The sequence below is a fragment of the Rhinolophus hipposideros genome (genome assembly GCF_964194185.1).
Source record: "Rhinolophus hipposideros genome assembly, chromosome: 18".
Classification (NCBI taxonomy): Eukaryota; Metazoa; Chordata; class Mammalia; order Chiroptera; family Rhinolophidae; genus Rhinolophus; species Rhinolophus hipposideros.
The window spans coordinates 12,850,504-12,862,764 of NC_138064.1; the positions used below are offsets into that span (position 1 = coordinate 12,850,504).

The 12,261-nt window shown below is 41.4% G+C and overlaps 1 protein-coding gene across 4 annotated transcripts in view; it reads left to right on the top strand.

Annotated features, from left to right (window-relative positions):
• CPVL (carboxypeptidase vitellogenic like) overlaps positions 1–10,167 on the top strand; it is a 114,567-nt gene extending 104,400 nt beyond the window's left edge. For all 4 annotated transcript variants that reach the window (XM_081080316.1, XM_081080314.1, XM_081080317.1 and 1 more), the window contains one exon: positions 9,221–10,167. In XM_081080316.1, the coding sequence (XP_080936442.1) occupies positions 9,221–9,325 (105 nt within the window). In that variant the 3' untranslated portion in view covers positions 9,326–10,167. The remainder of the gene's footprint in view (positions 1–9,220) is intronic.
• Positions 10,168–12,261: the final 2,094 nt, after the last annotated feature.

Sequence of the window (12,261 nt, forward strand, 5' to 3'; positions counted from 1 at the left end):
CTGGAGGTAAACCACTGTCCTGGATTATGTTTTTAATCATCCTTTCCCCTTTTTAGTTAGTAGTTTTGCTGTAGATTTACATCTCCATAAACAACATTTGACTTTAATTTTAGAGAAAGGAATTATTCTGTATATGTTTGGCAGCAACACTTGTTATTTAGTGCTCTGTGAGATTCATCCATGTTGGTATGTTAAATTGTGCTTCATTCTTTTTCATTGTGGCATAGTTTTCCATCGTGTGATTGTATCACGCATCCATTCTGTTGCCGATGGACATTTGGGTTGTTTCCAGTTTTTTGCTACTACAGCTGTGGCTGCCGTGAACATTCTTGCATATAGCTCCTTGTGTCTGTGTGCAGAGTTTCTCTAAGAATAATGCTTGGAGGTGGGATTGCTGAGTTCACAGATCTTCAAATTCGTTAGATTAGGCCGAACTGCTTTCCAGATTGATTGGATTCCTGCCAGTGATGCATAAAAGTTCTGGTGATTCCACTGGCTCCCCAACTCTTGGACTTGTCCCTAATCATCTTTTACCTGGGCTTGTTAAGTTATAGTAAGTGTCCTTTCCCGTGTCTAACATTTCATGGTTTGCCTTCTTTTTCTCTCGCTGTCTTTCCCATCTTCTCCTCTAGCTACCATCAGATCGAAGTATCCCACACTTGTCATGTCTAAGACTTGGTGCTGCTTTGGTTGTACAAATGCATTTTTCTTTCTGGATGTCCTGTGCTGAGGGCAGCTACCCAAAAAAGTCCAAATGAAAACAATCAGAAATTTATCCCTTCTTTTCCTTTTACATCAACTCATCAACAGTGGCTCAGTATAAGAAGCCAGTAATAAAAGAGATTTCAATGTATGCCGTGGATTTGCAGGCAACCCTAGAGCACTGGGACAAGAATCTGAATCATCTTCCAACACAGTACAAGTCCCCTCCTTTCCATCACTTTTCCATTGAAACAATAAGAAAGTGAAGTGATTTATCCAGCCGCTTTGCTATGAGACTTAATAGAAAGTCAAGAAAAATAGTAATTGGCAAATATTACTCACCCAGCTCCAGCTAGCATTTCTCACATCTGCTTTATAATATTCTTCTCATTGCCCTGGTTTTATTCATTTCCTAGTGTTTGACAGAGAAACCACAAAGAATTACTTAAAATGAAAAACACTGATTTTATACAAACCAAGTTTTAAAAGGACACCATTTTAGGGACACTAAAAACAAAACTGATGGCTACCCCACATTATAAATTCTAAAATGAAACAGTTTTTGCTTTGTAGTGTTTTAAGAAAATGCCCGAGTTTTAAAAGCGGCTTCAAGAACACTGTATGTGTTTGAAGTTGTTGTGTTTAAACTTTTTTTCCTTTTACAAGAGCCTCCTTAGCTGGTCTTAACTAGTCTCCCTCCTCCCCCATCTACTCTCCTCCCTGTGTTTTTTCCAAAATGCAAGTCTGATCGTGTTTTCTCCTTGTTTGAAACCTCTTACTGCCTCTGTGCGACCTGCAAAATAAAGTCCAATCTCTTTGCATAGAATAATGAAGATGTTTGATCTGCTCTTGTCTTCCTTCCCTAACCTGAACTCTCTCTCACTCTCCCTCCTTCTCAATTAGAATTCTAAGAAAAAAACAAAACACCTTATAATTCCTCAAACACACCTTGCTGTGTAGTCAGCCAGCAGTTCCCATGGGATACCCTCCCCTTTCCTTAAAGGCCATTCCTACCCCTCTGACGGCCTGAAAAACCCTCATTTGCCTCTCACAGCTAAGCTCCAGCACCACCTCAGGAAGCCCTTCTTCTCCCAGAAGGCCGCCTTCTCTGCATCTCGATCTATGTGCCTCTTCTATTGCTTGTAGGATGGGTGGGGTTGCATTTAACTCTGCAGTTGCCTTCCTCCCCTGCTTGACGCTGAGATCCCTGATGACAGGAATAATGTATGATTTATGTTTGGAGGAAACAAACCCCTTAGCACAGCTCCTGGCAGTCAGTAAATATTCAGCGTATTAGAATTAAAATCAAACTGGCCCTACCTCATGCCCGCACCCCTCTCATGTGTGTGTGTGTGTGTGTGTGTGTGTGTGTGTGTGTGTGTGTGTGTGTGTGTTTTAATACTACGATTATCAAGGAATGCTATCTATGGTTTTTCACCAATTGAACACACCACAATGTCTTCTAGGAAATAGACTACACATGCGGGGATAATAAATAGTTCAAAACAATTCCATTCCAACTAGAGGATGCATTGTTTATTTCAGTGGATGCCTTTCCTTTCTGCATTACATAGGAGGAAAAAGAAATATTCTGGGAAGCAAATTTATGGAAGGAGTTGTAGAAGTTTCATTATCTCAGTGGCTGACTAGGGTGTCCTCTCCTTTTAAAAACTTGATTTTGGTATTGGGATTCCCCCACCCCTTTTAAAAAAGAAACACACAGCTTTCTTCCTGAAAATAAAGGAAATAATAAACAATAGCAACTCCCAATTTTACTCAGATTATTTGCCAAGAGTCCTTTTCGTGTGGTTCTTTTTCATTAGAGAAAACTGATTAGCATAAAAAGAATGCTTCTAAATTAAGCTACCCAAAGATGCACTTAGCTAATACTCAGGGAGCTAATTTATTGTATTATTTAAAATACAAATTGGATAGCAGATCTATTTACTAAGGTTTAACAGCTAGGCAATGATGCATAATTTTCTCTTAGCTGGTGAGTGGTTTTTTTAAATAATCTATTGAAAATTTAACAGAGAACCATTTCATTATGGGAAGTGAATAAACACTGAAACGTCTCACATTTAAAGTAGTATTCACACATGGAGGATGGGTTTTAAAAATTAGTAATATTTGAGGAACAAAGAGGGAATTGGGGTTTGCTTTTTCAACAGTAACTTTTTGTTGTTTTAATTGGAAGTGTAACCAGATTCACAAAATTGCTCATGGGAATGTTAAACAGAGCCAAAGAATAAACAAGATGAAGCGTGGAATGGGGTAGAGGAATGGGCAGTGTGGTGGAATAAAATAAAGTTCTGTTCAGAAATGGCCGCATTGTCATCCGCACTGAGGGCCCTATTTTGGCTTTGCACTGTCTTTGGTTTCATAGCAAAACCGTGTGCCTTGTTTTAGTTCAACAAATGGCACCACGACAATGTTGTGCCCTTGGGAATGTTCTGTATCCTAAATTCCTGAAACCTGGGGACATTTGCAGGTCCAGGGTCCTCTTTGGCTGTGGCTCAGAAACACCGTTGAATCTAGGTACCCTGTCCGCTCAGGAGTTGTCCGAACCAGACCAGCTCTGGAGTGTCCCAGGGACGCCGATACAAACTGACGGTGGTGGTATGGTCTTCAAACTCTTATGCCAATTTTTCAGTGGGGGAGGCAAGAATGATGCAGGCAACAGGAACTTCTTGTCTTTCTGCAAACATTTGAAACCTGGCCCGTCTGCTATCCTGAGCCAAGGTTTCAGAGAAGGTTTAGACCTTATAATTTACCCATTTGGATGGATGTTTCTTTGATGTATTTCGGGAAAGAGGAAGAACGCCCAAATGTTTCATCTTTCCCCAGGAGAGCCAAAATGTCAGGGAACCAGTGGTCTGAGGGTGAACTGGCTTGGGAGGGAGGGGTAATGTTTGCCAATTTCCATGGTGTGAACACTCCCACCTTGGCTGATTTCAAGCTACCCACGCGAAGCCACTGAATGTGGAGTGAGACAGCGACATGCACAGGTGTGAGAGAGCTCCAGGACACGTTTGCTAGAGCCATCCCCCATTGTGGTTTGCAGGAAACAAAACTTGAGCGGGCTGGCTGCCTCTCATTTGCATGTTATGCAAAAGACAGTGAGGCAGTCAGGACGTAAGCCCTCAGAACAAAGGCAGAGAGCATGTGCTGCCATAACCTCTGCCCTGTCCTCCCCACTCTCTTTCAGTCCTCCAGAAGAACATGACAAATGGAGATCATGCCGCTAGATATTGAGTAAGGGTAATTAGTGAGCTGGATTGTGCTTTTCATGTCTAATATAAAAACTGGACATGGAGGAAATGAAGTTTCGATTCCTTTTCAATTGCATCCAATCGTGGTCTGTCACGTGGGTTCTTAAAAGGGAAAAAACACAGAACAGCTTTCTGCCATTCTGCTGAGACAAGTAAGGTCTTGCTTGCTTGACATTTCTGTGTGGGGAGAAGAGAGTGTTTGGCATTGCATGTGGTAAAAAAGGGGTGGGGGGGAAGAAGGGGATGGGTCGTGGTGTTGGCAGGCTGAAGGGATAAAATGCACCTCAGACAGTTAAGTCAAGTGTATTGACAGAGGGTGGAGCTCATATTGAAGCTGCTTTCTTACTTTAATTGGGATGTTTCCCGTGGGAAGGAGGGATTCATAGCATGGAAATAAAAGAAGACTGGAAGAGAAATATTCCCCGTCCTGAAGAATATATTATAATCCTTTCTTCCGAAAAAAAGCATAACAATGCATTTTATATTTATTAATACAGTAGCTTATGCTCTTCCTCCACTCTTAAAGGGAAAAAAGTATCCCTTTGACCATAAAGATAATGACATGTGATGACCATTGCTTCAGAGCTTGTTGTTTATCTATACGGCACATGGGGCAAGCTTCATACATTCTTGGGGACTGGGTGCCATGGAACATTTTGTACGCATTATCTCTCTGAATCCTCACAAATAGTTACATAGTGTTAGAGTGACCAACCATCCTGGACCGCCTGGCACTTTTTCAGTGCCCTGAAAGTTTATATTCCCAGAAATCCCTCAGTCCTGGGACATCTGGTCATCCTAATTCTTCATTTTACATTAGAGAAAGTAGAGGCAGTTAAGTCACAGCTGGGCTCAGACTCAGATGTGCTGAATCCTGAGTTCAGGCTCTTCATCAGCCCACATCCCTCTTCTCCTTTCCCTTCTCACCATCTATCCTACGAGCCTACATCAGTTCTCCCCTAAACAGCTAGTCTCCTAATTTACCTCCTTACTCCTTCCAAATCAACCCCCTCGTTCCATATTAAGTCATCTTTGGGTAATGCAAATCTGAGCATATGACTATCCTGCTTAAAACCCTCTAGGATATGTTCAGAGTAGTCAAACCCACAGAGACAGACAGCAGATTAGTGACTGCCAGGAACTGGCAGGAGACGGGTGTGGGAAGTGATTGTTAATGGGCATGGGGTTTCCTTTGGGGTGATGAACACATCATGCAACTATTTAGTGGTGATGGTTGCACAGCATTGGGAATGTGCTAAATGCTACTGGATGGTTTACTGTAAAATGGTTAAAATGGAAATTTTATTTTATGTTACGTGTACTTTAACACACACACGCAGACACACAATGCTACAGGATAAGATCCATGCGTCTCTGCAGCATGTCGTATGGGATCTACCTGTTCACCTTCTCTCTGTTTTCCCTCTGATCCTTTGTAAATGGAGCCATTTGCAGATTACAGCATGTGCCATGCAGTGCCGTGCCCCACTGCTTTTGCAGGCACAGTTTCTCCTTTGTCTGCAATGCCTCCCTCCCCTCATCCCATCCACCACTGTCTTTCCAGCGATCTGCCCCTCCAAGACCCCCAAGAAACCTCTCGTGACACTTCTGCATCAACCTGCCCATTGGGAGTTTCCCTCCATATTTTGTCATCTAAAAAGGCACAACTGGGAAACTTTACTGCCAGGTCCATGTTTCTAGTTTCAGGGAGAATTGTATCGTCTCCTAAAAAACAAAGTGGAGTAAAGCTTTAAAATGTTTTCTAAAACCCTTTTAAAACCCATGACACATATGTGACCCCTGGACCATGTGGAACGCTGAGTGTGGAGATTTCAGCTCTCGTGTGGAAACACCCCAAACGTGCAGTTTCTGGTGATGAGACCGTTTCTACCCAGGGAGCCTTGAGATGACTCTTGTCACATTTTGTCACCTACCTCTAAAAACTGTGGCGTGGTCTGTGTCCTTGACTTGTGAGTGGTGTGCAGCTCAGCCATAAACAAGGGAGTGGTTTCTTTTTCAGCACTCAGAAGTTTGTTTTTGAGGTTGACATTGGTGAAATGCTATACGTGAATCTGCTAGAGAACATACTTTGAGAACTTGTGGTACATGAAAAAGACTGTTCCGAAATGAGCTTTTCTTTCCAATTTTCATGACACCATTTATGATGCCATTTGGTCATTACATATGGCGGCTCAGAATTGGACCGGAAGTTGGGGGGGTCACTGAGAGTAAGAATTATAACACGCAACCCTGTCATCTCTTCTTCACCACCTGATTATCACAGACATAGAATGTGTGTGTGTGTGTGTGTGTGTGTGTGTGTGTGTGTGTGTGTAAATACCTGGAGAGCAGGTGATCAGGAAGAAAGGCACAAAGGTGAGGTCATATTAAACAAATTTCTATTTGTATTCTCCTTCAAGGTACATAGAGAATTGCCTTGTTTGTCACAGGATAGAAAAGTTCTTCTAAACAGTGGTTCCCAACAAGGAGTACTCTTTGAACCAACAGCATCAGCACTACCTTGCAATTATTAGAAATGCAACTTCTTAGGCCCTACCCTTCAGAACTCATACATCCGGGGGTGGGGCCCAGCAGTCTATTTTAATGAGGTTGTTTTTTTTTTTTTTTGCCATGTTTGAGTTTGAAAACCACTGTTTTAAACAGCTTCCATAAAGCAAGATTTTTGATGCTAATGTGAGACCACAATATTCTTGTTGGGTTGATACAAACATTTTGATCCTGGATTTTGAATAAGGCTGTGTTGGAAGAATAATGACAATTGCTAATGTTTCTTAAGTACCGTCTCAGGCCTGGCCCTGTGCTAAGTGTTCCATGGATATTATTGCCTTCATTTCTCACACACTTCACAACTGCCCCCGGTGGTAACACTTCTTTCCCTATTGTATAGTTAGGGAAACTGAGGCTTGGAGAGGTTGCACAGTTGGCTTGCGTGCCGTCGTGCTCCTGCACTCTGCCTCCTGAGCCCAGGCCGTAAAGCCCGACGCTGTCTCCCATTAGCTGAAGCTCTGGCCCTGGAAGCAGGGTGACCTTAGCTCGTGGGTGTTCATTTACTGCTCTTCTGGACCGTTGCTGCCAAACTCATTTCCAGTTGAAGCAGCTGGGTTTTGTCACAAACATCGTTTCGTTAAGTGTCCTCAGCTGAGCTGAAGTTGCATAAAAATCACTCATCAGATTCCTGTCAGGGCCAGAGATTTGGATGGGAATTTTCAGGAAGAGAATTCTAGCTTGGGAGTGTGAGGACAGCAATATTTTTTTCCTTTAGAGTCACATGCAGGGGCTCTTGTCCCACATCTGTTTACTTTCAGTCTGTGACCAAAAGTGGGACACACTGGGTCTCCAGGTGCAAGCCTGAACACAAATGGTAGGTGGGCGCCACTGTCATTGCAACAGGCACAGATGACAACTGATGGAGTGTAACATAAAGCAGGTGTTTCCAGTTGTGTTGGAGGAGTAAGTCCAATCTCACATCTCTAATGAGGGTCTGCTTCCCTTCTACCTCAGAGGGTTGTTGAGAGGTGGGTGAAATGTTCTGTGAAGAAGCTATAAAGTTTGGTTCAAGAGTAAGACATTATTGTGTAAGTACAATGACTTGATTAAAAACACTGGTGGTTGCATCAGAAGCCGGGGTTCTAGTTAATTCTCTCACTTACAATTGTGGGACTCGGACAAGCCACCTAATGGCTCCAAATAGCTCAGTCACCTCAACGCTAATGTGAACGGCGCTCTCTGCGGTTGTGCAGTGCACAACTTGGATAGCTGTGAGCAAAATAAAATTTATCTAATGTTGATCCCACCTACCTCACAGCAAGGTTGTATGTAAGATAGTGGGTGTTGGCGGAGATTAATATAATGAATGCACTACATAAATATATTTGTATTGTTTTTTCTACCTCAGTTCCTTTCAGACTGAAGCAGGTGAAACAGGACTGGCCTCTTACGAAGGGCCATATCATAGTGATTTTTGCTGACTGATTCAGCAGCTAGAAGTTATGGAATGTGATCCTTTTACTACATGTGTTCACTCACTTCATTTACTACTAACTCCTGTCCGTTCTCCACGTGGGCCACGGGACATCACAGGCCACACTGACCTCTCCTGCAGGGTCTCCCAACATTCAGTGTCAGTCCTTCTCCTTTTGGTATTGAATCATGAAGGCCTCCCCTTGTCCTTTATGTGGGACATTTGCTAAAACTAGAGGCTTTCTGAGTATAGAGAGCAGTCCCCCTTTTTATCAGTGTGGAGCTTAGCACACTGATGGGTGGACCCCTTGTAGGTCCATGTGTGGGTCTGAACTCACCTCAACTGTTTTTGAGAATGTTTTCTACATTCTGAGAGGTGACACAGGTGTCCACTGTTACCCAAACTCTTGGAGTCTTCACTTAAGATTACTGCAGGTCGTATGTTAATTCTGTGTAAAATTTAAGGGGATGTGTACTGATAGCTCTATTTTACTCTGAAAGGGTCAAAAAGATAAGATGGGTAGTAGAATCTATATGTGAGAAAATGAGGAAAGTGGGTATTAATGAATCTAAATTGTGAGTATATGAAATTCTTTCAACTTTGCTGTATGTTTGAAAGTTTTTCATAGTAAATGTTGAGGCAAAAAGCATGTTCTAATTCTGTGCTGCTCAAAAAATAGCCTTTTAAAATTTCAGGTGGTAAAAAAAAAATTTCAGGTGGCAAGATTTTTTTGTTGGTTGTTTTTAATTTTGGAGAATCACAGTGTCCCCTTTATTAATGAATGGTAAAGGCTAAGATGGAAGCTTTAGCTCAGTGTAGAGGTCAAGTGGATCGACCCATTGAAGGATGGAATACGGTAGGTTCCTCCATCCAGTTTCAGGCACAGCTGACCTGGGGTAGGTGTCCGCACCGCGGGAGCCTAATCAGGTAAGAATCACAGCATAGAGTTTGGGAGCAGACAGCTCCCTCCAAAGAGGGAAAAGACAAGGAGGAGGAATATTCCAGTTTTATGGATGGGAACGATAAACACAACTTTGTGTAAAATTAAATAGCTACACAATTTAAAAACTTGTCTACCTTAAGCTACCTATTATTAAAACTATTAAAAGCAAGAAAATCAGCATATCCAAAGGCATGGATTGATAGCATACGTTCTACATTCATGTGAGCTTCAAGAATATTTTAATCTGAATTAATACTTTCCATTTATTTAAAATATCCATCTCTCAAAATGTCAATTTTTCTTTTGTTTTTCTTCTTTAAGGTCATTGTTCGAGGTGGAGGGCACATTTTACCATACGACCAGCCTCTGAGATCTTTTGACATGATGAATCGATTCATTTATGAAAGAGGATGGGATCCTTACTGATGGATAAGCTCCTTTCCGAAAAGAGAACATTAAGGGTTTTAATCTTTGAAAAGAAAAAGAGTTTCTGTTTTCAAAATGGAAAATATCATATAAATAAGATAATTTTTTTTTCTATCTGCAAAGCGTTTCTCATCAATAAAAATTATCCTTGAAACAAGCGAGATTCTGTTTGGGAGGGAGAGATGGTACATCACACAATTAAATTTAAGAAAATGCTGTGCATGACTAAGGATTACATCTTTTAATTTAAAAGATGGACAGAATGGATGCTGAGATAACCGATTCAGGTAGAAATGGATAAATGGGTTGTTGGGACCTTGCCAGCGAATTTTAAATTCCTTCTAAGAGTATGTGAAAAGTGCAATAAACGAATAGAGCTGTAACCATGTCTTGTTCTGTAAATAACAGAACTTTGTCAGACCATGCATATGCAGGTGTGTGGTAAATGTTATTGGTTAGGAAGAGCTGAATTAGCACTCCAAAGAAATGGGTGAAGTTATAACAGTGGTGGGGAAGAGACTTGGAAAGAATTCACTGAAATAGAAATCTTAGATGTAAAAGTAATGATGTACCAATTGATGATAAGCAGAGGACCTTAGTCAGAGAACATATTGAATCTTTACCTTTCCTTTCTTTCTTTCTTTTGTTGAACTTGTTGGTTCATTTGAAGTGTACACATTTCTCATACAGCCTGCATGCCGCATGAGTGATGAGCTATTTTTAATTTGCATTTTAAGTTCTGTATTTCTCTTAGTCAAATAAACAATGACTTACTTTAGTGTCATTAATAAAATATCAAAAAAAAAATTTGAGATACTCTGGCATTAAAATGTATACATTTCGAAATATGTATACATTAGTAATTTTCTAACTGAAATATCACATCGTGGCACATCTTTCCTATTAGCGCATCCTGTGCTGTCTCTGAAATTCTACAGCGTGTTTGACTTTTTCCACATCATTACCCTCTTATATTACCCATCTATGAATTGGCTCGCTGGAGAACTAAATTTGAAAAGCCAAAGCTTTTTCTTGCTGCAAATATTTTATAGAGTTCATTTGGCTTCTTGTTTTGTGCCCGATTCCATTCAGGTTGTTGATATTCCTTTGTTTTTTTATATATATTTTTCACTGGGCCCATATACTCCAAGTCATCAAATCAAACATCCTGATCAAAAGCAGACTTTCATGACTGCAGAGAAAACACTCTCTGCAGAGGGGGAGTGTGCAAAAACTTTTACATAGGGCCCCATCTGCAAGTCAGAACCTTTGCATTCGCTCCCACTAGTATGTCATACACAGGGAGACCTGGGAGTTAGTCCTGTGTGTATCACGTAAGCCCTGGACGTTTTTGGATAAGTCATTGTACTAGCTCCCCAAAATCTCACGGTAGCCAGAAGAGGAGATTGCTGGGATTCCTCCCCGTTCACATGTCATTGTAGGAGCACCTATTTCACAAGGATCCCACGAGATGATATAGTCAATGTTCATTATCCATGGATTCCATGTATCTGTTCACCACCTCGCTGAAAATTGATATGTCATCCACATATGAATACCTGGTGTCATTCAGGAACGTGCAGAGTGATGAACACTTTGAGTCACCTCATGTGCACGTTGTTCACCGAAGTCAAACAAACCTGCACTGTACCTTCTCGCTGCAGGTCTCCTCCTGGAAACAAATGACTGTTTTTTCAGTCTGTTTAGTGCCACATGTTTGTATTTTTGTTGATTTTGCTGTTTAAATGGCCCCTCAGCACAGAGCTGAATGCTACCTAGTGTTCCTAAATGCAAGAAGACTGTGAAATGCCCTATGAAGGAAATACTGTGTTAGATCATCTTCCTTTAGGCACAAGTTATAGTGCCGTTGGCCATCAGTTCAACATTAATGAGTCATCTATTCATATATTGTCTTCTTTAAACGGAAACACACATAGACCAACGTTATGTATTGACTGATTGACAAACACGTTGTGACCAACGGCTAGTAGGAACCAAGTCCTGTATTTTTTCCTAGAAGCAATGGTTCAGAGTTCTCAATTCAGTGTTTGCAGACACGTTATAGAAAATAACTCCTGAGAACAAAGAGACGCTACTATTTTTATAGACAGAACACTAGTGTAGGGAGTGACACAAAACAATAGCTCCATAAATGGAAGTCACAGGTGTCGTCATTTTTATCATCTCCCTGCCCCAGGCACTAGGGCATTGGGGACCGTGGAGGGGACAGGTTGCCAGGCCTTCCCAGGGCAAGCCTAGCCAACCTCCCTGAAGGTACTGTTCTAAGAAGACTGAATCTGGTAGGTATTTTCCTTTAAAGAAGGAAGGGCAAGGTAGTTCAAAGATGAAAGAAAAACAAGCTTTTTAAATTTAATCGAAGAGAGTCCTTTGTAGAAATTTCTACGTGGCACACGCACCCCTTGGGATGCCCAAGACAATCCATTGAGGTGCTCTGCCTTGGTCCAGGCATGAGACAGATTTCTCACCTGATTGCTGTTACTGTACTGGGGAGTTGTAAGGAGGAGAAGAGAGGCATCTTCTCATAGTTCTGGATCCAGCATATGACCAAGAATTGAAATTTACATGCCTAGAGGATGTTATCAATGTGATTAATTTCCTAAACAAAGCCTTCAAATAGTGGGATCTCTCTAACCCTTGGCCATGTGATGGGGACCAGCCAGGGAGGTCTCTGGTACCATACACTCATGACAGCGCATTTAAAGGATATGTAAAACCTGAGCGTGAAGTGTGCATTTTCTCATTGACAAAAAGACAAACGTTGTAGGCGAGCTGTCACTTCCTGTCATGGCAAGTGTCTACTGTTAGTATGTCATCTAGCAGATACTTTTTAAAAAAGTAAACACACAGTCTGTCCTTTCTAGGTCGAAGTGATACTTTAACAATTAGTGAGAAAGTAATTTCTTTTCAAAAGAAAT